This window comes from Hevea brasiliensis, chromosome 3 (genome assembly GCF_030052815.1).
Source record: "Hevea brasiliensis isolate MT/VB/25A 57/8 chromosome 3, ASM3005281v1, whole genome shotgun sequence".
Taxonomy (NCBI): domain Eukaryota; kingdom Viridiplantae; phylum Streptophyta; class Magnoliopsida; order Malpighiales; family Euphorbiaceae; genus Hevea; species Hevea brasiliensis.
Window position 1 is genome coordinate 99,376,329 of NC_079495.1, and position 27,008 is coordinate 99,403,336.

A 27,008-nucleotide genomic window follows, 5' to 3' on the forward strand; every position below is an offset into this window, starting at 1 on the left:
CTAAATCACGAATCCCCTGCTCAAGTGCCCGTCACATCCACCTCCCTCACTAACCAGTAACCACTCAGAACCATTCAAACCACCGCCCTACTTATATACCGCTCTCTCCTCCTCCCCTCTTCGCCTCCCCCTCCTCTGTATCGCCGCCTCTCTCTCTCTCTCTCTCTCTCTCTCTCTTTCTCTCTCTCTCTCCAAAAACCCATTAATCTCTCCTTCTCTCTCTATATATATCTTCGGTCTGCTCCTTCTCCTTCCATCTTATATAGAAATGGCAGGAACTGGGGTGGTGGCTGTTTACGGTAATGGAGCAATCACCGAAACTAAGAAGTCCCCCTTTTCCGTCAAGGTGGGTCTAGCCCAGATGCTCAGAGGCGGTGTTATTATGGACGTCGTGAATCCTGAGCAGGCCCGCATCGCCGAGGAGGCTGGCGCTTGTGCTGTAATGGCTTTGGAGCGTGTCCCCGCTGATATCCGCGCTCAAGGTGGCGTCGCCCGCATGAGCGACCCTCAGCTTATCAAAGAAATTAAACAGTCCGTTACCATCCCCGTCATGGCCAAGGCCCGCATCGGCCACTTCGTGGAGGCCCAAATTCTTGAAGCCATAGGCATCGATTACGTCGACGAGAGCGAAGTGCTTACCCCTGCCGACGAAGAGAACCACATCAACAAACATAATTTCCGTATCCCCTTCGTTTGCGGTTGTAGGAACTTAGGCGAGGCGCTTCGAAGGATACGCGAAGGAGCCGCCATGATTAGGACCAAAGGTGAAGCAGGAACAGGGAATGTTATCGAAGCAGTTAGGCACGTGAGGTCTGTGATGGGTGATATTAGGCTTTTGAGGAATATGGACGACGATGAGGTGTTCACTTTCGCCAAGAAGATTGCTGCGCCATACGATTTGGTTATGCAGACGAAGCAGCTGGGGAGGCTACCCGTGGTGCAGTTCGCCGCGGGAGGGGTGGCGACGCCGGCGGATGCGGCTTTAATGATGCAGTTGGGTTGCGATGGGGTGTTTGTGGGGTCCGGAGTTTTCAAGAGCGGCGACCCGGCAAGAAGAGCCAGAGCGATTGTGCAGGCTGTGACGCATTATAGCGATCCCGACATGCTTGCGGAGGTGAGTTGCGGACTCGGTGAGGCTATGGTGGGGATCAATTTAAACGACAAGAAGGTGGAAAGGTTCGCAAACAGGTCGGAATAGGTGTTATGTCGTTTTGCCTGGAGGTGAGGTTCAAAGGCCAACTGTTTGTCTATTATGTTACTTTAAGACTCTTAATTTTTAAGGTTCTTAATTATTTTTTACTAGTTTTGGAAACTTTTATTTGATTATGGCTTTGTACTTGAATAATTGTTTAAATAGTGATATATTTTTACTTCTATATATTACCCATATCATGGACGTGATTAGAGGCTGTGGTGGCTTATCATCTGGAAGCTTTTACTGGGCAAATCTACATATATCTGTGTATTTGGTCCTTGTGATTCTGTGGTTATGGCTTTGGCTTGAGTATTAATCAGAGCCTAAAAATAGTCCTGGACTAATCCATCCCAAACTCTTCAACAGTCTTTTCAATTATAATTTCCCTTCTGGGAAATATTAAATATTTTTATTTTTTTTTTTTGATATTGATGCTTACTTAGTGTCTAAGAGAAGAGAGTCGTGTCCAAGAGAGTTGAATGGCGAAAAAGTATTTGTATAATTGCTGACCCCAACTATGGCGAAAAAGTATCTATATAATTTTAGATACTTTGCTTATCTACATAATTGTGTGGAAGATGTGTTAACTGTTTAGAGATTAAAAAAAGAGTAATTTGCATATCTACATAATTGTATGGAAGATCTGTTACTGGCTGTTTGACAAAACCCTGTGTGTGAAGGTAAGTTATGACTTCTGAGGGCCTGCGGGATCCATGAGGTTACTTCATGTAAACTTGGGTTTGAAGACAAATACCAGTCTCTGGTGAATGAGAAGGGTTTATGAGTGCCACTTCCAATGATAAATAACTTTTCACCCTTGTCTTCTTTCGGAGGGGATGGGAAGTGAGAGTTTGTGATTATGTGAGAGGTCTCAAAACTTCACTGTTTTATTGGTGATAAAAGTGATTGCTGAATAAGTTGTACAGCTGAATTTTTCCTAGTTATAGTTCAGTTTGGACTTCTGAAGTTTGGATCATTAGCAACAGTTTTGGATAAATGTTTTGGTAGGTGTCTTCACAATATGGTTTCATCAAAATGCTTGGCATGTCATGCATCTATAATTTAAAGAGATCATTTGTTGCTATTATTATTTAATTTCTTGTATTATGTATTCCCTTCCTTAGCCTTTGAAAGTGTTATTGGAGTTGGCCTGGCCTTTTATTCTTCATGGACATTTAATGCTTTTCCATGTTTTCCAATATGAAAATTTTAAGATGCATTATATTGTGAAAATGAAGAATAATCACCGTTTTGGTAATTAGGTTTTTGTTTGACATGCTTAGTAAAAATTATCTATGTATTATCACAGCACTTGCTCCAGTTTCTGAATTATATAAGTGTAGTCTACATGGAGGAACTACTTTTGTGAATGATAATGGTCGAGTTGGGGATCTTTTTGTCTTTGGTTTTCATGTTATTTGATGATTGAGCTCCATGCAGACAACAGGAGGCTGAAAAATGGTAGTTTTTCTTTGTAGGACTGCATTAATTGAATCGTGATATAAATGTTCATCATTCAGGATCACAGGCACTTGTTTGTTCTGATGTTGACAATATTTTTCCCCCTTTTATAGAGCCGTATGTGTTTTGCTTAATTGGATGGGCAATTATGCTTGTTGAAAGCCATATTCCTTTTGGGCATTGGGCCACAATAGAACAAGCTCATGTTATCATCACATGAACTGATCTAATCAAGGACAGTTAGATCAGTTAACAACACAAAGTGATATCATTAACTATAGTTGCATACTTAAGGAAATAGTAGGACACACCCCCTATAGGCTATGGTTGCATACTGCAATTCTTCTGGTCCTTCAGCATCTGGGAAATCACCACCTGCGGTGCATTGAGCCCTCCAGCCAGCCATCCGAGATTCATGTATTCGTCCTCATATTGCTTTGAAGCTGCCATCATACGGACCTAAATTATTGAATCAAAATAAAGCAAGTTAGTCAAGTCATGTCGTATAGGTTCAGTAAAAATTCTAGCAAGCAAGCCGGCTTTTTGTCAAATCACGGTAAAAAAAAAAAAAATAATAATAATAATAATCCCTTGATCAGGTTGCTTAGAAATTTATTCTCAGATTAGGTTGATTTTGAAAAGGAAGTATAATTTGATAAACAAGCTGACAATATGTAGCGCTATAAATCATATTATTTTAGAAAATTAAATAAAATAAATTAATTTGACTCAAAAGTAGAAATTTGCTAAATTGAATATTTTGAATAAATGGAGTAAATTGAACATAATTCTGAACAAGTAATAAATTTTTATTATTGCATTTTTTTTTGTTAAATTGACATTTTTATTTATTCAGTTTCTTGTATGTGAATCTGTACTACCAAGTCATGAAATTTTATCTTAGCAACCTTTTAGCTGTTTAGATTTTTTTTTTTTATTTTAGCCCCCGCTATTATTCATGCTTGATATAAATATTATTGTGATTATTTTAAAATTCATCTATGATAATAGTAAAAATTAATCAAACAATGGTGGGAAAAATTTTATGTATGCCAACGCTATGAGAGTTGGCTTGCTGCTTGCACAAAATTACGAATTTTTTTTTCTTTTTTAATTTCAATAGTATGATTGTTAGTATTCATTTTTTAACTTTAATTTATTATTAAAAAATTTTTAAATTTTATTTTTATTTTATAAAAAATCTTCTAATTAACAATAACAAATTTTCAAATAAAAAATTTTTCTTAAGTTGTGACATTGATATTTTTGTGATACGTTCAGACAATGGTTGAAATAATTTATATGTTTTTTTAGTGTGAGAGACAATGAAATAAGTTAGAAATTATTATAATAAGTTTAATAGATTTTAAGAAATAAAATTAAAATTTAAAAATTTTTTAATAATGAATTAAAATTAAAAGATAAAATAGAAATATAAGGCATAATTAAAGAGACAAAAATGAGAAAAACATGACTCAAGTCGACAGACAGTCATACTGTACGCGCGTGGATTAAATTATATTGTCTTTTTTAAAGCCACCTTTGTAGTCTCAAATTACGTGTCGAAGAGGGTTTTAACAAAAATTGATTTTTCCTGCTCTTGTTTGAAGCCAAGAGAAAAAATCAATGCTAAACACTTATTTATATATATATATATATATATATATATATATATATATGTGTGTTCAAAGGATACGAGTGAAGCAAAGATGTTTAAGCAAAATTAGCATCAAATATCAAAACTAAACAAGCTAGAGCGTTAGAATATTAAGAGACTAGAAATGAGAAGCAAATAGAAGCATTTACAGAGGTTTAACTTTTCTTAGCTGTGGAGTGTGCGTTTATTTGAATTATATCGAAATGATAAATTTCTTAAAATTATTATAATTTTAAGGTATGATATATTTCTGTAACTTATCCAAGTGAGCGTGTGTTTTTACCTAATGAAAAAAAAAAACTCTTCATAGCCTATATATATATATATATATATAATAATATATTATATATTATATTAAAATAGTAGTGTCAGTTGAGAATAAGTTGAGTGAAGGAAAATTGAGGTAATTTGATCATATGAAACATAGATATATGAATGCTTCAATTAAACAAGTAGAGTATATTAGGTTAGAAGATAGAAATAAAAGAAGGGATAGATCTTAATTTACTTTGAGAAAAGTAGTACAATATGACTTAAAAACATTATATATTTTTGATGATTTAACTCAAAATATTTTAAAATTGAGAAAGATAATTCATATAGTCAATCCCAAATTCCTGAGATAAATGATTAGTTAAGTTGAATTGAGTTGAGTACATTATATTAAAATTATATAATATATCTAAAAATACAAAAAAATATACATGTAAAAACTAATTATAATATGATTTAATATAATTTTCAGTTCTGTTATCGATAAAAAGCTGAAATTATATTAAAATAATACCATTTCTTTATTTTAACTTTTCTTTTTTGGGTTATATATATGCGTTGCTGGCTTACTATTATGACTCTTCTCAACTTGAACGAATAAGTTTTTCATTTTTCTTTTCTATTTTACAAATCAAAAAATTGAGAATGTAATTGAATATGAAATTTAATACCTAACTAAATTTGATAAAAAATTTAAATTTATTAAAAGAATATTTATATATAATAATAAATATAAAAATTAATATTTTATGTTATTTCCATTTCATTTTATTAATAACATTTTTTTTTTTATAAATTTTCAATGTCTGTGGGATGTTCAATTTTGATTGAATTTTATTTTTGGTGTTGCATTGTAGTGGATTTGTTTTTTGTCAAAAGGATCCTCATCTTAATTTGGTAAGCTTACATTGAAAATTAAATTAGAAGTGTTGATTAATATGATTTAGTCATGTTAGACATAAATAATCAAATACTCCTATATAAAAATATAATAAATTAAGTAGAAGAATTTAGAGGTCTAAAACGATAAAATAGTCTCAACTCTCAAATAGAGTTAACTAAAAAAAAATATATATATATATATATATAATTAGCTTAATTAATGAAAATTAAATTTAATTATTATTAAATATCTTATTATTATTATTATTTCAAAATCGTTTAAGTGAAAAAGGAGAATATATAGTCGATCTTAAATTTTTAGGATAAAAATTTAATTGAGTTAAGTTAAATTGAGTATTATTATTATTATTTTTTATAATTAGACCCTTAAGTGAGGTTTTTTTATTATTAATTATTAAAATAATATAATTTAAAAATTATTTATCATATTAATGTGAAAATCAAAACTATTTATCAAATTAATATTGTGTTTAAGAAACTGCCAATTAGACGAGCATTTTCATGTTTGAAAAGTTAAACAGTACGTTGGTTGATAAATGAATTTCTTGTTAGTGTGACAGGCGATAGGCAGACCAAATTTGCTCAAGAAAACTTCTGTCAAATTGGCGTAATTTTTTACATTAAAAACGTAACTGTATTGATAATCTCGAGCACAAAAAGTGGCCTAAAAATTATTAAATGAATTTTCGTGCTGGCTTAGAAACAGAGAGGATAGTAACGAGCAGAGTATTTGTAAAAATTATTATATTTAAATTAAATTTAATTAATATTATTAAAATTTATATTTATTTTAAATTTAATTAAAATTTATTTTTAATTATTTAAACTTATCTCAAATTCGATTATTATTATTTAAAAAATTTTGAAATCATTTAATTTTATATGTTTTAAGTAATATTTTGTATTAAAAATTATTTTGATTAATAATTTATATTTTAAAAATATAATAATTTTATAAAATATTTAAATTTTATTTTATGTAAAATAAAATATATAAAATTTATAAATATTTTTATAAAAAATGTATATTTTATATTTAATTAAGCATTTATATAAACAGATTCGGATAACCAATACTCAACATGTAAAATCTAAATCCAACTTAAATTCATTACAGATATTATTTTTCAAGTCCAAACTCATTCCAGACCCAATTATATAATATCCAAACTCGTCTTACTAGAGTTTGACCGGATCAGGTATCAGCAAACATATGACCTATTGCCATTCCTATTTGAAACTATTATTTCTCTTCCATTCAACTTACAAGTTTTCATTTCAAAGAAACTCATGTTATCTCCTTACTCTTGTCAATTTCCTTTTTTTTTTTATGTAATTTGTATCAAATATGGTAATTTTTTTATATGCATAGTTATAAAAGTAAGTTGACTAACTATTTGAACTTTCATATAAAAAAGAGAAAAATACTGTAATTAAGGTAAAGTTCAAAACTTTTAAATTTAATTTTAATCCCTAATGTAAATAAAAAACCCTAATGCAAATTGTTATTAATCATTTTGATATACTAGTTTAATATTTGTTTTGATAATTTTATTAACATATTGTGATAATTTTAGTATTATGCATTTAAGTTATGATAATTAATTAAAAATAAAATTAGTATGTTGATATTTTGTGTTAATTGTAGTAATATGCTGATATACCATTTTATTTATTTTTATTAATATGCATTTTAATTTTTGTGTTAGTTGTAGTCTATATTTTTTGAAAAATTTTGAGAAAATAAAATAAAAAAAAATTAGAGTAATTTGAAAGAATAAATTTTTTATATTTTATGCGTTTCAATAATCAGACATATGCTAAATAAAACGTTATTTTAATTATTTTTTAAAATAATTTGATAAATATTAACAATGTCATTTTGAGATTTTATTAGCACTGTCACTTTAAAATATTAAAATTATTATTAAAAATACTTATTCAATTAATAATTTTATGAGAATATTCAATTAATGATTTTGTGTTTATTTTTTAAACTTTGGAAATACTCTTTTAATTAACGTTTTTTCAAGTAAATGCTATTTCATATTGGAAAAAGTTTTCAAAATATATTATTTAAATAATTAATCCATTTTCCCTCTAATTATTTGGCAGCTTTAAACGAGCGTACGGAGATACCCCGCACAGAACCACAGCCAATGCCCTCCTGCTGTTTATTACAGCTTTTATTTTTTTGGCCTTCAGAGGACCAAAGGTCCAAACTGAACCGTCTCTACCAAAGTTGATGAACTGAACCCTAGTGGCTATTCCCTTTCTCTGGTTTTGATCTCATCCAATCCTTTTATTTTGTGGATATCAGCATTCAAATTTTTCTTTGCCCTCTGTCAGAACTAATAATTAATATGCTTCTCTAAGCATCTCACCTCGACCTGCCAAAATTAGGGTTTTCAGATTCTGCAATGGTGGGGATGACGAATTCCACTTCGAGAGATAGGCTCGCCACCCTCGTCAGGTCGTCCATAGACATACCTTCAAAGCTTGAAAATTTGCGTCAATTAAACCAAAATTTGCTCCAAGAAGATGACACTGGTTCGCTTTCTGAGTTCCTCCCTCGCCTCTTCGAGTTGCAGTCTGATCAGCATTCTCCGGTTCGCAAACGTGTTGCCCAGTATGATCTCCTTTGCCCAAATTCAATATCAAATAATATCGAGTGGAGGATATTATTTTGTGGAATTGAATTTGCGTTCTTCCGGCTTTGTAATTCTTTGAATGTTGGCTTTGTGCCTGGTTTTTAATTAATTAGCTATTTTGCAATGTTGGATTTTACCGGCATTTTTATGGCATTTGATTTTTGTGTAGGATAATTGGAGAAATTGGACTCAACCACTTGGAATTTGTGCCTGAAATCGTTCCTGTTTTAATGAGTGTTTTGGAAGATAGTGCACCAGCCGTTGCTAGACAAGCCATCACTTGTGGGATTAATTTGTTTCGGTCTACCCTTCAAAAACTTGCGATTCAGGTGGTTCTTTTCCTCCCCAGTTATGACTATGACCTGAGACCTCTGGATATGATTAATGACATGAGGCCTTCTAATTTCATTATTTATTAGTTTCATATTTACCAATCGTCACCTCGACATCTTATAATCTTTGTCCCGAGACATTTTACATTGTGGTATAATGTCCTGAGCACATGTCTTCTTTTCAGTGGCTCCCTGTTAAATTATATAAATTAATTTTTGTGCATCTTCCTTTTCTTCTTCTCCTGCGATGTTTCAGGGACTTTACGCCAGTGATTTGGATGATTTGCTCAAGTCATCGTGGTCTTCAATGTTAGAATTCAAGGAAAAAATGTACTCTATAGCTTTTCAGGTAAACCTTGATTCTTAGGAAGACACACTGCTAGATTTTTGTGCATCTTCTGTGTTCTCATCGTGATGACATGCTTTCTAGCCTGGAAGTGGCGGGGTAAGGTTGCTAGCCTTGAAGTTTGTGGAAGCAGTCATTCTTCTTTACACACCTGATCCAAATGGCTCCCCAGAACCCCCTCGTCATGAAGGTAATTCATTTATATTTGGGCCAAGAAAGCATTAAAGACAATATTTTGCCCATTAATACTCAATTGCAATAGCATTTAGATTGCTTGTATGTGGTTATGTGACATCCTCATCATTCTTGTAGGAGAACTTGTGGAGTTTAATATATCATGGCTTCGTGGGGGCCACCCAATACTAAATATAGGAGATTTGTCAATTGAGGCCAGCAAAAGATTGGGTTTATTGCTTGATCAGCTTAGGTTCCCAACAGTGAAATCTCTCAATAACTTGGTGATTGTGGTGCTCATTAATGGGTAGGTGGTCAAGTCTAGTTATATGCATTTGCCATTTCTCTTATAGTGGTTCTTTTTTTTTGGGTTGGGGGGGGGGGGGGGGGTGTGGTGGTGGGGACACAATATGCCTTTTGAGCATTCTTCTCTTTGAACAATAGACACATTCCTGAAGTTGTTATCATTGTTATTTAATTTTACAATTTGATTTTTCTTACCAGTCTTGCTACAATTGCAAAGAAAAGGCCCCCATATTATGGACGCATCCTGCCAGTTTTACTTGGTTTGGGTCCATCAGGCTCTGGTATTGAAGTTATGCATGCATCTGGAGCAAATCATGCTTTGAAAAGTGCTTTCCTCACCTGCTTGAAATGTACGCACCCTGGTGCTGCACCGGTATGTTGCTAGTTATAAGTGTATTTGTGTAAATAGATAGCTGGATATTCTTTTTCTTTAATAGCCCTTGTCCTTTCATCTGATCTTACCGCTGATTTATTGTTGGCTTGTGTTAATATCAATTTGAATTTCTTGTTGATGATAATAGGTTCATATAGCTGGCAATGGCATAAAGGACATGGTTGCCAAGAATGGAGTTTTATGTTAACATGCAATCATTAGATTAGATTATGTTTATTATTGGTTCTAAAATTTTTTCTGCTCTATCTTATATGTGCTGTGTTGTAAATGTGCTCTTTCCATCACTAAATTTGTATAAGTTAATGCTTTACATTAAGGACCTTCATAATTGAAGCTTTGTTTTTGTTAGGGAGATTTGTGAAGGTAAAGTTGAACTTGTTTCAAATTTTATATTGTAAATATCATTGAATGGGAAGAAGTTTCATGGGTTTATCATTAATTTAAATTCTATGTTTGCTGTTAGTGTTAATTAAAATGGTATATAATTTATTTCTCACTTGCATACTTGGCTTTTTCTATATCTCCTTTAAGAATTGTTGTGTCAATGTGATCTACTGAACTCTTATTTGGTAAACTCTTCACGTGTAAGCTTTTGTCTAGCATTTTGTTGTACAACTGATAATGGGCTTTTTATTTCTGCAGTGGCGGGATCGTTTAGTTGGTGCCCTAAGAGAGCTGAAAGCTGGAGGGGTCGCTGAGGAAGCCCTACATCAAGTTTTCAAGATTAAGAGGGGTACTGAGGAGGGAGAGGAAGTTTCGACAGCTGTTATGGTACTACTTTTGTACATTCCTCAGTCATAAGCATGATGCATGTATTTTTCATTTTTACATGTAGAAACGCACATGTGTTTGGTGCTTCTTTTTAATGCTTAGACATTTACAGGATGAGGTTGAAACATTTGATGGCATACAAGGTATATTGGGAAGGAAAAGATCTGGAGCAGAGGATAGTAGTGAGTTGGCAGAAGACAATGATGTGTCTGGAAAACGTGCCAGACCGATGCCAAGTGTTTCAGAGGAATCAACTAAAGAGTTGAATAGGAATATTTCAGCGTCTCAAGATGATGGTCCTGCAGATGGACCTACAGTTAATGGAGGAGAAGATGATACTGGACCTGTACAGCAACTTGTTGCAATGTTCGGAGCCTTGGTTGCTCAAGGTGAAAAAGCTGTTGGTTCCTTGGAGATTCTTATTTCGAGTATCTCTGCTGACTTGTTAGCTGAAGTAGTGATGGCTAACATGCGCTACCTTCCTACTAGTCATCCTCAAGCTGAAGGAGACGATGAATCGCTAGTGAATATGACTATAATTGGTAGTAACACTCAAGCCAAGTATCCATATTCATTTTTGACTAATGTTCTTTCACTTTCTACTTCTTTCCCGCCGATAGCATTACGGCTAAATGCTCACCAGTCAGCTTCCAATGACATAGAGGTATGTGTTTTGTCTTCTTTCCTTTCCTTTTTATTTTTGACGGCCAATTATGATGAATTGCAATGATCTATTTAGCCTGCTTTTCATTCATTTTTTTTTTTAGAAAAAAAATTTAATTTTTTTTGCTATACTAAGGTCTTTATTTTTACTAAAGCAGAGGACGGCACAAGTGCAGCCTGTGGCTGATAGTAATGTTGTATATTCTGGAATAAGTCATGGAGCTGAAAATGAAATCTTACCTGCTAGTTTACCGGCACCTTCAAATGTGATCTTATCTGGAATGGAGATGGATATTCCATCTGATAGCCTGAGTCTTGGGAATCTGGAGAGTGAGATACCTGGCCTAGATTCTTCTGCTCATGATGATGGATGTTCTGAAACTGTGGCCGCTTTGTCATTAGTCTCTACCGATCTGGAAGATGCCAGTCAAGAGCAAGTTACAAGTTTGGATGGAAGTTCAACCCTGGATTTGCATCCAGCGGCATCAACAGATAGGTCAGAGGAGCTTAGTCCAAAAGCAGCTGTGGCAGATTCTAACTGTCTAATCTCTTCTACAACAGCTACTGTGAGTTTACCTAGCACTTTTGTCCTCCCAAAAATGTCAGCACCTGTTGTTGATCTTGCAGAAGAACAGAAGGATCAACTGCAAAATTTGGCCTTTACGCACATTGTTGAGGCCTATAAGCAAATAGCAGTTGCGGGAGGTTCACAAATCCGCTTTTCCTTGCTTGCTTATTTAGGAGTTGAGGTATTAATTCTACCATTTTAAGGATGCTTGTTACCTTTGCAATGCTATCTGCAATGTATGTTATACTGCCAATACTTGTTAATTTGATTGCTTGGCAATTGTTTGTCAATGCTAATTGCTTATATTGTTTTTTAATAAGTCTATCTGCATTTTCTTTTTCTTTTCTTTTTTTTTTTCTTGGAAGTAATCCCTTTGATCTTCACTTTGTTTCAAGCATTCATGAAAGTTGTAGTGATCTATAATCTAGTTGAAGTATGTATGCTTTAGCAAGAGCAATATACTTAATAGCCCCGCTTACGCCCATTTTTTTTTTGACAAACCCACTTATGCATATTTGATTATGTTACTTTGCAAGTTGAAATGTTTTGTTAGTGTATTATTTCAGAAAATTCTTTTCTATTCATAAATGCTTATCTTTTCAAGTTGTCAAAGCAGGAGTTTGATATCCTTTGGTTCTGGCATGTTATTCTTTTATGGGCTAAGCAGATACTGATAATTGTGTTCTTTTCACAATAAAATTTTCCCTGACCCACCAATTCTTAGTTTCAATCATATGGCAATTAGGAAGCATGAAACTTACTTCGATCCTCATTTTTAATTTTATGCAAATTACTCTATTTTCTTGTATTAAAATCATGCAAAAATAATTCTGGTTTTTCCTCTTCAATTTATCTTACCTAGATGTGGTAAACTTAATCCAGTTTGGCTGTGCACAGGATTTTAACCACATGAAAATTTTCTATAGATATTAGGAATAACTTATACAAAAGCCCCTGAACTTCAAAGAAAAAGCCTATTAAGTTCTTCAACATATATTTTGACTAATTCAGCCCTTGACTCGTTTTTTTGCTATCAGGTGAATATAATTTGTTCATGCATAGTTGCATAGGCATAAAAAGATTAACATGGTAGTTCATGCTATCATGTCTCATTAGCATACTAGAATACTCAACTCAACTCAACTAAGCCTTTATCCCAAAAATTTGGGTTCGGCTATATGGATTCGCTTTTTCCACTCTGAACGATTTTGGGTTAAATCCTCAGAAATGTGTAATGCTTCTAAGTCATGTTGTACTACTCTCCTCCAAGTCAATTTAGGTCTACCCCTTTTTTTCTTTCTATCCTCTAACCTAATGTGCTCTACTTGTCTAACTGGAGCCTCCGTATATCTACGCTTCACATGACCAAACCACCTCAATCTCCCTTCTCTCAACTTATCTTCAATTGGCACCACTCTTACCTTTTCTCTAATACTTTCATTACGGACTTTATCTAGTCTAGTATGGCCACTCATCCACCTTAACATTCTCATCTCTGCAATTCTTATCTTAGATGCATACGACTCTTTCAGTGCCCAACACTCACTACCATATAACATAGCCGGTCGTATGGCTGTACGGTAAAATTTTCCTTTTAATTTATTGGGAATCTTACGATCACATAAAACTCCCGTGGCACGTCTCCACTTCAACCATCTGGCTTTAATCCTATGACTAACATCCTCTTCACATCCCCCATCTACTTGAAGGACTGAGCCTAGATATTTAAAGTGATTACTTTGGGACAGTACCACTCCATTCAAACTAACTCCTTCCCTATCACCAGTTTGGCCTTCACTGAACTTGTAATGCATGTATTCTGTCTTCGTTCTACTTAACTTAAAACCCTTTGACTCTAGAGTACTTCTCCAAAGTTCTAGCTTCCTATTGACTCATTCTTGTGTCTCATCTATCAGAACAATAGCATCCGCAAACATCATGCACCAAGGAATACTCTCTTGTATATGTTTCGTCAATTCATCTAAAACTAATGTGAAAAGGTAAGGGCTTATGGCTGATCCTTGGTGTAATCCAATTGAGATCGGAAAATCTCTTGTGTCCCCTCCCACTGTGCGCACAATAGTAGTTGCTCTTTCATACATATCTTTCAATACTTGTATGTACCTAATAGATACCCTCTTTTGTTTTAACACATTCCATAAGACCTCTCTTGGAACACTATCATAAGTCTTCTCCAAATCAATAAAAATCATGTGTAGATCTTTCTTCCCATCTCTATATTTCTCCATCAAGCTTCTAATGAGAAAGATCGCTTCCATAGTTGAACGACCGGGCTGAAACCAAATTGATTGAGAGAGATAGAAGTATCATGACGTAGTCGATGCTCCACAACTCTCTCCCACAACTTCATAGTATGACTCATGAGTTTAATTCCCCTATAGTTTGAGCAGCTCTGTATGTCTCCCTTATTTTTAAAAATAGGTACTAAAATACTCTTCCTCCATTCATCGGGCATTTTCTTTGACATTAGCGTACTAGAATGCAAAATTAAAATCTTCAAAATAATTGACAAATAAAATAATTATCTATTGATATACATATCTCTAATTGAGGCTTTAGACTAGTGGCAAAGCTAAGGCCCTAAGAACTTTGAGGCCCCGAGTTATACTCCTGTTGATGTTTGGTTTGTTGTATTGCTTGTTTATTACTGCTTGCTTGTTTTGTTTGTGTTTTGGTTTAGTCTAGTTACCATTATCTCCTTTCAGATGGCATAGTCCTCTAAATATATATACTTATACTACTATCTTCAGGAAAAAAAATACACATCTTCAATCCATTTTTATCACCCTTTTTTCTTCATATGTAATCCAGTTCTCCTTTTTTCTCATTTTTGTCATTTTTGGTTTAGTTATAATAAAATTTTTAACACCCAATAGCCAATTTTGGACAAATTAAACTGAATATATTCAAAAATAAAAGGCCTAAGAATTAATAAGGCAAAATAAGATTTATATATATGTGTGTGTGTGTGTGTGTGTGTAAAGTTCAAGAGTTTCTGTAGGGATTATTCATAGATATTATTCAGAGAGTTACGTAATGTAACATTGACCATGGCCTCATCTTATTTACTTGGCATTATTCATCTTGTCTGAGTGAAGATTCATACTGCATATGGAAATATATAACTTTTAGAATTTGATCCATTTTATACTTATTGTAGTTTCCATCAGAGTTAGACCCGTGGAAACTCCTTCAGAAGCACATATTGTCAGATTACGTGAATCATGAGGTAAATGTATATTTTCTTTTATTGCTTCGATATTTCTTTCTTGTTGAATGGATGCTAATTTCTGTAATCATGAGTTTCGAGCTGGATACATGAAACCTGCTTGCCTGAATGATGGTTGTTGTATTCCCCTCTCTGTGTCCATCTGTCTACATATTGATGTGTTCTCACACGCATGTGAGAACATTGGTGCTGATGTTTCCACTCTCTTGAGGTGGCTTAGGTGATTAGATTTGACCATTGACTTTAAAAGGCATCTTGTAATTCTTTGGAATGTGTTGGTGCTCAAATGTTTTGAGAAGGAGCAACCTAAGTGGCTGCAGTTGTTGTACAGAATTCTCTGTCTTGTAGCGATAGGTAGGCATTTATAATTTCGTTCCTGGCTTCTATGATGATCACTACAACTTAGAAAGTGCCCGGTAATACAATCAGCAACTGTCGGCATTAGAATGTTTTAAGATCGAAGATATTTACTTGTAACATTATTATAACAGAAACACTTGTCAAACTCTGGTGTCCTTGTTCTTTCGAAATCCCTCTATGTTATGTCCAATGTACTTATAGTGGTCTTGCTATCTATTGATGGCTTTTAATTAGAACTTTTTTGTTGCTTCTATTTTCATTATATCCTTTTCAAATCTATAGTCACACTAAATATTGGATTTCTTCAGGGACACGAGTTGACTTTGCGTGTCCTCTACAGATTATTTGGTGAGGTAGAAGAGGAACGCGATTTCTTTTCTTCTACAACTGCTGCTTCTGTTTATGAAATGTTCCTCCTAACTGTGGTTCGTACTCATTTTTCTGGATAATTTCTCGTGTTCTTTTGCGAGGTATATAATTTAATTATTATAAAATTAACTACCTTAAATGCAGGCTGAAACACTTAGAGACTCTTTTCCTCCATCAGACAAATCATTAAGTAGATTGCTTGGTGAAGCTCCTTCTCTTCCAAAGTCAGTTCTGAATTTGTTGGAGTCCTTGTGTTGTCCTGGAAATGATAAAGCTGAGAAGGAGTTCCCAAGTGGGGATCGAGTTACTCAAGGTCTCAGCACTGTGTGGAGCTTGATTTTGCAGAGGCCTCCTATGCGAGAAGTCTGCTTGAAAATTGCTTTGCAGGTTTCTTTTCTGTCTCTCTCTCTCTCTCTCTCTCTCTCTCTCTCTCTGGTTTCATTATACTAAAAAATGATATCTCTTTGCAAATTTCATTTGTGCATCTATTGTAATAGTCATGTAATTATTAAATGTATGTACATCTATTCCTGAGTGTTGGTCTGATTGGCAAGTGGGTGCGTATGCCATGTTGTTGATCATAGTTCAATTAAGCGACTCAAGTCACGTGGATGTTGTTCCTTGCAAATCACTTAGTCTTATTGTGGATGCCTGGATTGCTTTATTTATTTATTTTTAATTTGTTTCTAGTTTAATTGATTATTAATTAATACTGCTGTTTGGTAAATTTAGAAAGATGGAATGATTTGTACAAAATGAAAGCTAGATGATTTATTGCCACATATAGCACCACGCCGCAACCATTGGATTATTGATGCATTAGAATAATGAAAGGTTATTTATGTCCAATGTGAATGACAAATTGAACGCAAACATGGTTGAGTTAACTGGATTATATTTGTGAACAGACTAATTTGCAGTTTGTTTACAGCTTGTTTATAATTGTTTAATTAATTAATTATTTGACTGTCTAAAATTTGATAGCAGTTGATCTGTGAGCAACTTTATGTTGCTAAAATCCATCCCTTTAGTATTGGGTTCCGTCAAAAATTGGTTTTTAAGTCATACATTATAGGGAGGTCTTCACAGTGGTGGATCATATTCTTAAACTGGATTAATGGAGATATTAACTTAAAAAGGCATACGCGCGCGCGCGTGTGCGTGTGTGTGCGTGTGTGTGTGTGTGAGAAGTAGTGGGACTTGAGTTGCACATTGACCTAGATTATTTGAAGTAGGTGCTGCATTCTCTATGTGAAAGGGCTGTCCTTTTCATCTCTTGAGAAATTGTTTGTTCGGCCTTAATGTGTGGTCCCATCCTACAGGTGTACACCTGCTGAAAATTGGTTGTTCTGATATTTTATCCTATAAAATTTGAATTAAAATAAACTAACTATTTTAAGAGTTCAAAATTTTGGAGGTCTTGTATTTAGTTGCAAACTGAGCTTGAGCTTTAATGATTGTTTAAGCTGGACATTTTTCACTTCTTTGTTTTTTAATTTTTAATTTTTTTTAACTTCCATTTTCTTTACTTCTAAAAGAGTGCAGTTCATCACTTGGAGGAAGTGCGCATGAAAGCAATTCGCCTGGTACCTACACTCAACTTGGTGTTGGAAGGAAAAAGGCAGTGTTATGCAACTCATTTTACCATTTTGGATGTTTTCCTGTTACAGGTGGCAAACAAGCTTTATCCTATCTCATCCATTGCTCAACAAATAGAAGATTTTGCTAAGGAAAAATTGCTCTGTATCATAAGTAGAGATACCACAGAAGGTACAGATGCTGAAGGATTGAGCAGTGAACCACAGGAGGTATAATTTATTCATCATAGAAATGGAATTTCACTTGTGGTCTAACCTATTATGTGTTTTTCTGATACCGAAATTCCTGCTTCTGTGAACTGGAAATGAGCATGTGTGGGTTTTGCATCTTTATTTGTTGCTACAAATTTTGAACAAGCTACTGTGTATATTTCTGTTACCTCTGCGACACAGGCAATATTTTTGAGATCGTTTTTTTTTTAAGAACTTTTGCATATTGGACTGAACTAACTTGGTACATATCGATTGCCAGTCCTCTGATGTTCTACTCCCCTATGGTCTTTTGTAATTTGTCTATATTGAACTGGCTACCTTGCTTTCATTTCTATATTTTGAATTCATCATTCAGATTTGAATACAACCTCGATTGTTTTATATTCGTCATGACGTAAATATTGCCTCTGTATTTTTCTTCTTATTCTTTTTCAAGAGCAGATTATTCCCAATTCTGTCATTTTACTCCCTCCATCATTGAAGTGTTAGTTTCAGTTATTGTTTTCCAGAAGGGCTTGCAGCATGCCCTCTTATAAAAGTCAATGCAGACACTTGGTTCTTTTTCTTCACTAGTTCATTAATCACAACCAGTTGTTGTACCTGTGGGTCACCACCGTTGTTAGTGAAATCAATTCAACCTTCTTCTTCTTTCTTTTTATCCCCCACTCCTGTGCAGTTAAAACTGGACAAATATGAAGTCTTTGTAAGTCCAAACATTATCATGGTCTTCTCTTATTGAAATAACATTATAGTTTTCAATATGCTCTTCTTCTTTTTCCCCCACTCCTGTGCAATTAAAACTGGACAAATATGAAGTCTTTGTAAGTCTAAACATTATCATGGTCTTTTCTTACTTAAATAACATCATAGTTTTCAATATGCTTCAATTGTGGAAAATAATTTCTATTTGATTTTTGGTGTTTCTACTAATCAGTATAAAATAATTTATTTTCTCCACAAATTTTTCAAGAGACAACATACAAGTTATTTTCCTTGAGCAAATGGAGCCTTTGTTACCACATTTGGTTTGCTATGCACATGGATTTAGGCTCGAACCAATTCAAAGTTAGTATTTATAAGGGAATGTTGGAAGCTCAATTGCAATATTGGGGGGGGGGGGGGGGAGAGGGAGGGGTGATTCATTGAAAAAGAAACTGTTTTATTCTCTATTTGGATAGATGTGAATTTGAAATGAATGAGGATTTGGATTTGTGTTTCAAGTCAAAATTTATGAAATTTGAACATAATGCCAAATTCAAATACGTCATCATTTGAAATTCACATCTATCCAAATGGAGCCTTATTGTATTTGTTCCCCCTGTTGGAGGGGCCTTTTTTTCCCTGTTTCTTTCCTCTAAGACTGTATATTGCTCAGTTCAGTTAAATTTGACTTTAACAGGATTCCAATTTTGAAAAAACATCAAATGACCATCAGTCAGTGAGTGCTGCCAGCAAAGATATTTCTTCAGACGCTCATCAATCATTCACATCAGAAAGTGCATCATCTCTCTCAATCCCTGAGGCCCAGCGGTGCATGTCACTGTACTTTGCTCTTTGCACAAAGGTGTTATTTATTTATTTTTATCTGGTTCCTTCTTATCTCTAGTGATTAGAAGTTGGAAGTGTTCTTAGTCAACATTTGTTTGTGTAATCTGATCATCTCCAATGTTTCTTTAGTGTGTTAATATTTTATTTGTATGATCTGATTGACAGAAACACTCCCTATTTCGCCAAATTTTTCTCATTTATAAAAGCACTTCAAAGGCAGTGAAGCAGGTTAGGTTGATTTATGTTTGGCTTAACAAGAGAGTTATAGTCCTTACCAGTCTGCTGTGAGCTTCATCTTCTTATGAGTTGTGTGGTGCAGGCAGTTCATCGCCATATTCCGATACTAGTCCGCACTATGGGATCATCATCTGAACTTCTTGAAATACTTTCTGATCCTCCAATTGGAAGTGAAAATCTTCTGATGCAGGTATTGTAATTGGTTATTATGTACATTGTACTCAACTGCATCAAAGCAATAAGATTAACTCTTATTTATTTATTTATTTATTTATTTTTTATTTTTTTTTAAATATCAGGTTTTACAAACATTGACAGAGGGGACAGTTCCTTCTCCTGAATTATTGTTCACCATTAGGAAGTTATATGATTCAAAGCTAAAGGTATTAAAAATTTGGTTTTCTAAGGTAAAGTGGTAGTAGTATCAGTTAATGTGTTTGCTTTTGATTTGTTCCAGGATATAGAGATTCTGATTCCAGTACTGCCATTCCTACCAAGAGATGAGGTTTTCTCCCATTCATAGCTTTGGATATAAATGCATCTTCTCTATCTTCTGCATATTATGTCAGTATATGTCTTTCTATCTGTAATGTGAATGTTCATTGTATGCATTATTTGCTTCTATGCATGACATTACAATTCTGTCTGCTGGTATCTCTCTCTGGCTTATTCTTTCTTCCTCATATTCATGCAAACTATTGCATTATAAATTTAGTTCCTCATTGAAACTTGGAGATTTTTGCTATTGAATCTTACGTGTTGATATGATCGCCTAATTACATTTTAGTTCAGGATTCCTTCTCTCTCTTATTTATTTATTTATTTTTATTCTTTTCAAACTTTCATATCTGTCCTATTGGGTGGATAGGACTTTATTTGTCAAAAGATAGATAAAACCTTCTCATTGAACTTTCCCATCTTAGCTGTGATTCATTTAGGACTTGTTAAGTTCAATTCTATGATAAAATTCATTTCATTTCCAAATGAATTCTATGATAGAATTCATTTATAAATGAACATCTTTGTTTGGTATATTATATATTTAAAATGGAATTCATTTCAAATGAAATGAATTTTGTATTTGGTATGAATGAAGGATTCAATTCGAAATGCTATTTTCCAAAAATATCATTCTATATCTATTATTGCATACATCTATTTCTTTCATTTTTTTAATTAAATAGTTATAATTTTGTCTATTTGTGTTTGTATCTGTCTATGTTTGTGTCTATATGTATTCGTATTTATGTCTGTACTTATATCAATTTGTGTCTGTTTGTCTTTGTTTATGTCTATGCTTTTGTTTGCTTCTGTCTGTGTAATTCTGTCAACGTCTATATATGTCTGTCTTTCTATGTTTATGTCTATTTGTATTTGTGTCTATGTCTGTATTTATGTCTATTTATGTCAGATTGTTTATGTTTATGTCTATGTTTGTGTTGTGTCCATCTATCTCATTTGTATGTGTTTGTGTTTATGTTTGTTTCATTCTGTTTATGTTTATTTCTTTCTATTTACGTTCGTGTTTATGTCTGTGACGATCATTATGTCTGTCCATCTATTTTTGTGTTTGTGTTTGACTGCATCTTTCTCTGTGTTTGTTTTTGTTCATCTTTGTTCGTGTTTGTGTCTATATTTGTTTGTGTTTCTGTTTGTGCATGTATGTCTATGTTTGTATGTATATCTATTTCTGTCTGTATGTGTCGGTGCATGTGTCTGTGTTTGTGTCAGTGTGTGTTTGTACTTCTACTTATGTTTGTCCGTATGCATGTTTGTGTCTGTATCTATGTCTGTCACATAAACAAAAAAGAGAGAATGTGAATGGTAAGAAAAAATAAAATAGAATAATATATAATAAGAGATGGTAGTTTTGTCATTTAAAATATATATGATTTTAAGTTTGGAATTTATTTGTAAATTCTATCAATTTTGATGGAATTTAGTTTAGTTATAACAAATTCCATAGAATTGATTTTTAAGAATTTTTAATGAATTTTCATTTAAAACAAACATCCAAAATTTAGAATTACAAATGAATTCATTATACCAAACAAGTTCTTAATAAATTTGACTGTTTAACATTAGTTGATCCTTATTCTCTGGCAATATGCAGATAACAAATTTAGATGACAAAGAATGTTTTGCTGCTACGTCAAAATGATAAAGGTTAAAGACTAGTACTAGATCACAGATATGACAAAGAATGCTTGAAAACCACAATATTGTCAAATATGATAACCAGTGAATTGTATTGATCCTAATTACTTGCTTAGAGATAAGCAAAATTAATTATGGAATTTTTGCACGAGTCAATACTGTGAAAAGATGTTTTTGCTTGCTAGTGGTATTGCGAAAGGCAATGTGGAGGAATCCATTTACAGAGTAGATGGATTGCAGCTAATGAAAATTTGTGACCATTAAAGTTAGAAGGATGACAAAGATCCTTGTAAGAATATACAACACCAAGGCCAATGCACAGTATGGATCAATTTCAAGCCCTTTACCAAATTGATGTGGCACTTAGTAACAACCTCTCTGATGTATGCTCAACAAGAATGGATGGGTTGGGGTAAATATCACACTTGGTCATTCAACTTTATGAGTGTTTTCATAAAAATCACTGAACTTTAATTTATGACAAGAAATTAAAAGTTTTCAGGTTAACTTGTTGATCTGTTAACTATTTTATAAATAAAATTACCTTATTTTATTAGTTTTTTTTTTAAAATAAGATGCATAAAATGCATCCAGCTCCATCCCTTGCTGTCAAATCCCTCCTATTTCTCCATTTTTTCTCTGCCAACAATCACTAATTAAGTAATTTTATTTGTAAAATAGTTGACAGGTCAACAGGTTAATCTGAAAGCATTTAATTTTCAGTTACATTGACTTTTATGAATTCAAATTAAAGTTCAATAAGTTTTATGAAAAAAATTAAAATTCAGTGACTTTTATGAAAATACTTGTAAAAGTTGAGTGATCGCGTATGATAATTACCCGGATAGGTTGTAAACCAGCAACCAAGTATATATTTGGAGCTCTCACAAACCAATTCAGGCTTATGATACTACAATAGAGAATTTAACCAAAGGTTTAATTTGTAGGCAAAGAGGTCCATGCCTAATAGAAACCCTTAACAGTACCTTTACAGACTAATGTGAGACAACCAACTTTGACATTCTCTGAAGTTTTGTTTTAACAAGATGACAGATAAAGACAAAATGCCTATTTGAAAATGGCCAGTTCCACTGAAGGGGGCACCCATTTGATGTATTAGTTTCAACTCTCGGAAACATCAGACTTGTGATTTTGATGCAGTGGGTTGATTTTATTTAGGGTCAACAGTTTTGGATAAGCTAATTTGTTAAGTGGCTCAATTTTTCTTCTTCCACTCCATAAATTCTGCCAAGTCTTTCTGCCACTTGCAAATAATATATTCTTTAGTTATAGTCTTGCAATTCTCTTTTCCTTGATTGTAATTGAAATTAACGCCATATTTTTGTTTCAAGTTGCTCCATGGCATGATTTTTTTTGGAACTTGCCATGAATTATTTTAGTTGCTAATTTTTCAGGTTTTGCTGACCTTTCCCCATCTTGTGAATCTTCCTCCTGATAAGTTCCAAGCTGCACTTGCACGTGTACTACAGGTATCTCATTTTTCTTTGGCAACATCTTTATTCTGTAGGTCTCAAGTGTTCTATTGTAAAAATCTATCAGGCTTAATTTTCAAGTACCAATGGTGCACCCTTGGATTTGGCACTTTAAAATTATTATTACCTTTCAAAACAGCTAGTTTTTGAAGCACATGCAAGATGCAACATAAACATTAAATAATATTTTGTAATATACATTGTCCGTATTGAGGTTTAAATCAAAACACTTGTTTTCATCGCCTTTTTCTTAAATAATAATAATAATAATAATAATAATAATAATAATAATAATATTGTCTTTGATTTTCAGCCAGTTTTTTACCTTTTTTTGAAAGAAACTTTTTTTTTAATTTATAATAATTATATATGTATCAAATATTAGATAATTTGTTATTAATATAGGAGACAATATATACTATATTATAGTTGTTGACTTAATTATCATAGTATAATAGAACTTAGGATAGAAAGGCCTTTAATTAAGGCATAGAGAGTGATTTGGCATGTTTCTTCATTATTATTTCTTTTTCATATCAATCGACATATTAATTTTAGGAAAAAAGAAATAACTAAATTATAAATTTTATAGGATTGGAATTAAATATTTATAGTTATGCTAAAATTATAAATTATATTATATTAAATATTTTTTTTCTTTCATCATTAATGACTATTGATTTCCTTTTTTTATCATTATCATTGGTGTGATGTTCTATGCATCTTTTTCGAAGTATCGTAACTTTAACATTCCATTCGTTTTGATCTTCTTGAAATGAATCTATTGGATTAATATGACATGTTTATTAATTATTATTTTCTTCCATAGTAGTTGACATTTTAACTCAACAAATTAAAAAAAAAAGAATTATAAATATATTGGACAAACACACACAAAGAAGAGAAGATCCAATATTTTTATTATTATAGAAAAATAAACAAAAAAATTATGAAAATAAAAAGTTTTTTATTTGTCAGCCTTGAAATAGATCTGCACCATTCCTTCTCTCTTTCTTAACAAACAACAAAATATAATCTGTATGTCTATTTTCCTTTTTTATTTTTTATTTTGGCTCGTTTATAGCATCCATAGGAATTTTTAAACAGCATTCTGGCAAGCATTATTATAAATTATGACAATTTCATCCAAAATATTGATTATATGTCTAATTGTATTATAAGTGTATTCCTACACTTTATTATATATTTTTATTCTTTATTTCTTTGATTCATTATTTATAAATATTTAAGTAAAAAAGAAAAAAATTTAATCAATTCAATAATTATATTTCAGTGAAAAATAGGACTCCAAGATATAGTAACCAAAGTTGGGATTTTATTTTATGAATCAAAAGTTGAATATTAGTAATTATTCAATAATATATAGGTTACATTAAAAAAAATCATAATAATAAAACAAAATCATAGAATAATGAAAGTACAAACAAAACAAAAGTTATAAGCAAAAACCCTGAATTGTATGACTGCTTGCTCATCAAGTTCACAAGTCCCTGCACTGCTTGGCTTTGTGTTGAATTAATAGACTTTTGGCTTAGTGAATTTAGTGAACTTTTTGTAGCTACGGTGAGGGTTAGTTTTAGGTTCAGATACATAAATAGGATCACAATAACTCATCAAACAAACTCAAATATTGAAAGCAACCATAAAAAAAATTGAGAATGCAAATTAAATGACAAAAATAGTTTTTTTGAATTAATGAAAGAAAAAAAGTTAGAACACAAGATAAGCATAGAGAACAATAAAAGATATCATAGAAGGAGATCAATTAGAAAGGAACAGGATAGGAGGAAAATCAGGGTCGGTACTTGGAATGTTAGATCACTTATAGAAAAATTAATGGAGCTTGTGAATACCTTGGAAAGGAGAAGGGTGAATATTGCTTGCATTCAGGAGACTAAATGGTTAGGAGAGAAAAGCAAGGAAGTGGGTAATTCAGGGTACAAACTGTGGTTTACCGGAAAGGAGAGGAACAGGGACGGAGTGGGCATAATCATAGACAATACATTGAAAGATGCTGTAATAGCTATGAAAAGAGTAGGAGATAGAATTATACTAGTAAAGCTAGTACTAGAAGGAGAAACAATAAATGTAGTTGGTGCTTATGCCCCACAAGTAGGATTAGATAGTGAGAGTAAACAAAAGTTTTGGGAAAATTTGGATGATCTAATGCAAAGCATACCAAATGAAGAGAATGTTTTCATCGGTGGAGATTTGAATGGACATGTAGGAAGTGATAGGCAAGGCTATGAGAATGTTCATGGAGGTTTTGGTTTTGGCAACTGAAATGAGGAGGGAAAAAGCATCCTGGATCTTGCTATGGCATACGATCTAATACTAGCAAATACCTACTTTATAAAAAGAGTCACATTTAGTGACTTTCAAAAGTGGACAACATAGAAGCTAAATTGACTTCCTCTTAACCAGGAAGACAAATATAGCTCTATGCAAAGATTGTAAGGTCATTCCGGGAGAGGCTTTAACAAGCCAACATCGGTTAGTGGTCTTGGATGTCAAGTTTAAGAACAATTCAAGCAAGGTTAAAAGAAATAGTGTAACTAGAACAAAGTGGTGGGAGTTGAAAGGAGTAAAGCAAGTGAAGTTAAAAAATGAGCTTCTCGAGTCCGAAGCATGGAAGTTGAATGTGGAGGCCAATGGTATGTGGATACAGATGGCATCAAATATTAGAGAAGTAGCTAGAAAAGTACTTGGAGAGTCTAGAGGACATGGAATACCTCAAAAGAGAGATGGTGGTGGAATGAGGAAGTACAAAAGGCAGTGAAGAGAAAGAGGGAATGGTATAAGAAATTACCTAGGTGTGATACTAATGAGGTATATGAACAATACAAGATAGCAAAGAAAGAGGCAAAAAAGGCAGTTAGTCAAGCAAGAGCGTAGGCCTTTGAAAAGTTGTATGAGAAACTTGGAACTAAAGAAGGGGAGAAAGATATTTATAGATTAGCAAGGAGGAGAGAAAAGAAATGTCAAGATCTCAATCAAGTTAGGTGCATTAAGGATAAAAAAGGAAAAGTATTGGTGAAAGATGATGACATTAAAGAAAGATGGAGAAATTATTTTGATGATCTTTTTAATAATTGTCAAAATGGTAATAGCGTGAATATAAGCTGCAAAGCAATAGAAAAAAATGTGAATTATACTATTTTTAGAAGTAAAGGAAGCACTTAAGAGAATAAAAGTAGGTAAAGCCTGTGGACCCAATGGAATACCAATTGAAGTGTGGAAGTGTTTGGGAGATATGGGAGTGGCATGGTTAACTAAATTGTTTAATAAGATTCTAAACTCAAAGAAAATGCCTGATGAATGGAGGAGTATTTTAGTACCCATTTTTAAAAATAAGGGAGACATACAGAGTTGTTCAAACTATAGGGGAATTAAACTCATGAGCCATGCTATGAAGCTATGGGAGAGAGTTGTGGAACATCGACTATGTCATGACACTTCTATGTCTCCCAATCAATTTGGCTTCATGCTCGGTCGTTCAACTATGGAAGCGATCTTTCTCATAAGAAGTTTGATGGAGAAATATAGAGATGTGAAGAAAGATCTACGCATGGTTTTTATTGATTTGAAGAAGGTTTATGATAGTGTTCTAAGAGATGTCTTATGGAGAGTGTTAGAACAAAAGAGGGTATCTATTAGGTACATACAATTATTGATTTGAAGAAGGCTCATGATAGTGTTCCAAGAGATGTCTTACGGAGAGTGTTAGAACAAAAGAGCGTATCTATTAGGTACATACAAGTGTTGAAAGATATGTATGAAGGAGCAACTACTATTGTGCGTACAGTGGGAGGGGACACTAGATTTTCCTATCTCAATTGGATTACACCAAAGTTCAGCTGTAAGCCCTTACCTTTTTATATTAGTTTTAGATGAATTGACGAAACATATACAAGAGAGTATCCCTTGGTGCATGATGTTTGCGAATGATATAGTTCTGATAGATGAGACGCGAGAAGAAGTCAATAGAAAGCTAGAGCTTTGGAGAAGTACTCTAGAGTCAAAGGGCTTTAAGTTAAGTAAAACGAAGACAGAATACATGCATTGCAA

General features: G+C 33.0%; 2 protein-coding genes across 8 annotated transcripts in view; both read left to right on the plus strand.

The window, feature by feature from the left end:
* LOC110634814 (probable pyridoxal 5'-phosphate synthase subunit PDX1) lies at positions 1 to 1,378 on the plus strand. The gene has a single exon (XM_021783953.2). The coding sequence runs from the start codon at positions 269 to 271 to the stop codon at positions 1,196 to 1,198; it is 930 nt and encodes a 309-aa protein (XP_021639645.1). The 5' UTR covers positions 1 to 268; the 3' UTR covers positions 1,199 to 1,378.
* A 6,283-nt stretch (positions 1,379 to 7,661) lies between these two features.
* The window catches only part of LOC110634810 (uncharacterized), a 29,194-nt gene continuing 9,847 nt past the window's right edge, over positions 7,662 to 27,008 (plus strand). For 4 of the 7 annotated variants that reach the window (XR_009147642.1, XR_009147644.1, XR_009147643.1 and 1 more), the window contains exons 1-20: positions 7,668 to 8,118; positions 8,310 to 8,469; positions 8,729 to 8,821; positions 8,903 to 9,008; positions 9,131 to 9,299; positions 9,497 to 9,671; positions 10,335 to 10,463; positions 10,576 to 11,127; positions 11,285 to 11,875; positions 14,876 to 14,944; positions 15,613 to 15,729; positions 15,818 to 16,060; positions 17,212 to 17,259; positions 17,344 to 17,481; positions 18,884 to 19,048; positions 19,198 to 19,260; positions 19,352 to 19,459; positions 19,569 to 19,652; positions 19,727 to 19,774; positions 22,842 to 22,916. Coding sequence is in view for 1 of the 7 variants with exons in the window: in XM_021783947.2 (XP_021639639.2) it covers positions 7,910 to 8,118; positions 8,310 to 8,469; positions 8,729 to 8,821; positions 8,903 to 9,008; positions 9,131 to 9,299; positions 9,497 to 9,671; positions 10,335 to 10,463; positions 10,576 to 11,127; positions 11,285 to 11,875; positions 14,876 to 14,944; positions 15,613 to 15,729; positions 15,818 to 16,060; positions 17,212 to 17,259; positions 17,344 to 17,481; positions 18,884 to 19,048; positions 19,198 to 19,260; positions 19,352 to 19,459; positions 19,569 to 19,652; positions 19,727 to 19,774; positions 22,842 to 22,916 (3,342 nt within the window). In the remaining 6 variants the exon portion in view is untranslated. Of the gene's footprint in view, positions 8,119 to 8,309; positions 8,470 to 8,728; positions 8,822 to 8,902; positions 9,009 to 9,130; positions 9,300 to 9,496; positions 9,672 to 10,334; positions 10,464 to 10,575; positions 11,128 to 11,284; positions 11,876 to 14,875; positions 14,945 to 15,612; positions 15,730 to 15,817; positions 16,061 to 17,211; positions 17,260 to 17,343; positions 17,482 to 18,883; positions 19,049 to 19,197; positions 19,261 to 19,351; positions 19,460 to 19,568; positions 19,653 to 19,726; positions 19,775 to 22,841; positions 22,917 to 27,008 lie in introns of all 7 variants that reach the window. The other 3 variants (XR_002491051.2, XR_002491052.2, XM_021783947.2) reach the window with 2 other exon arrangements.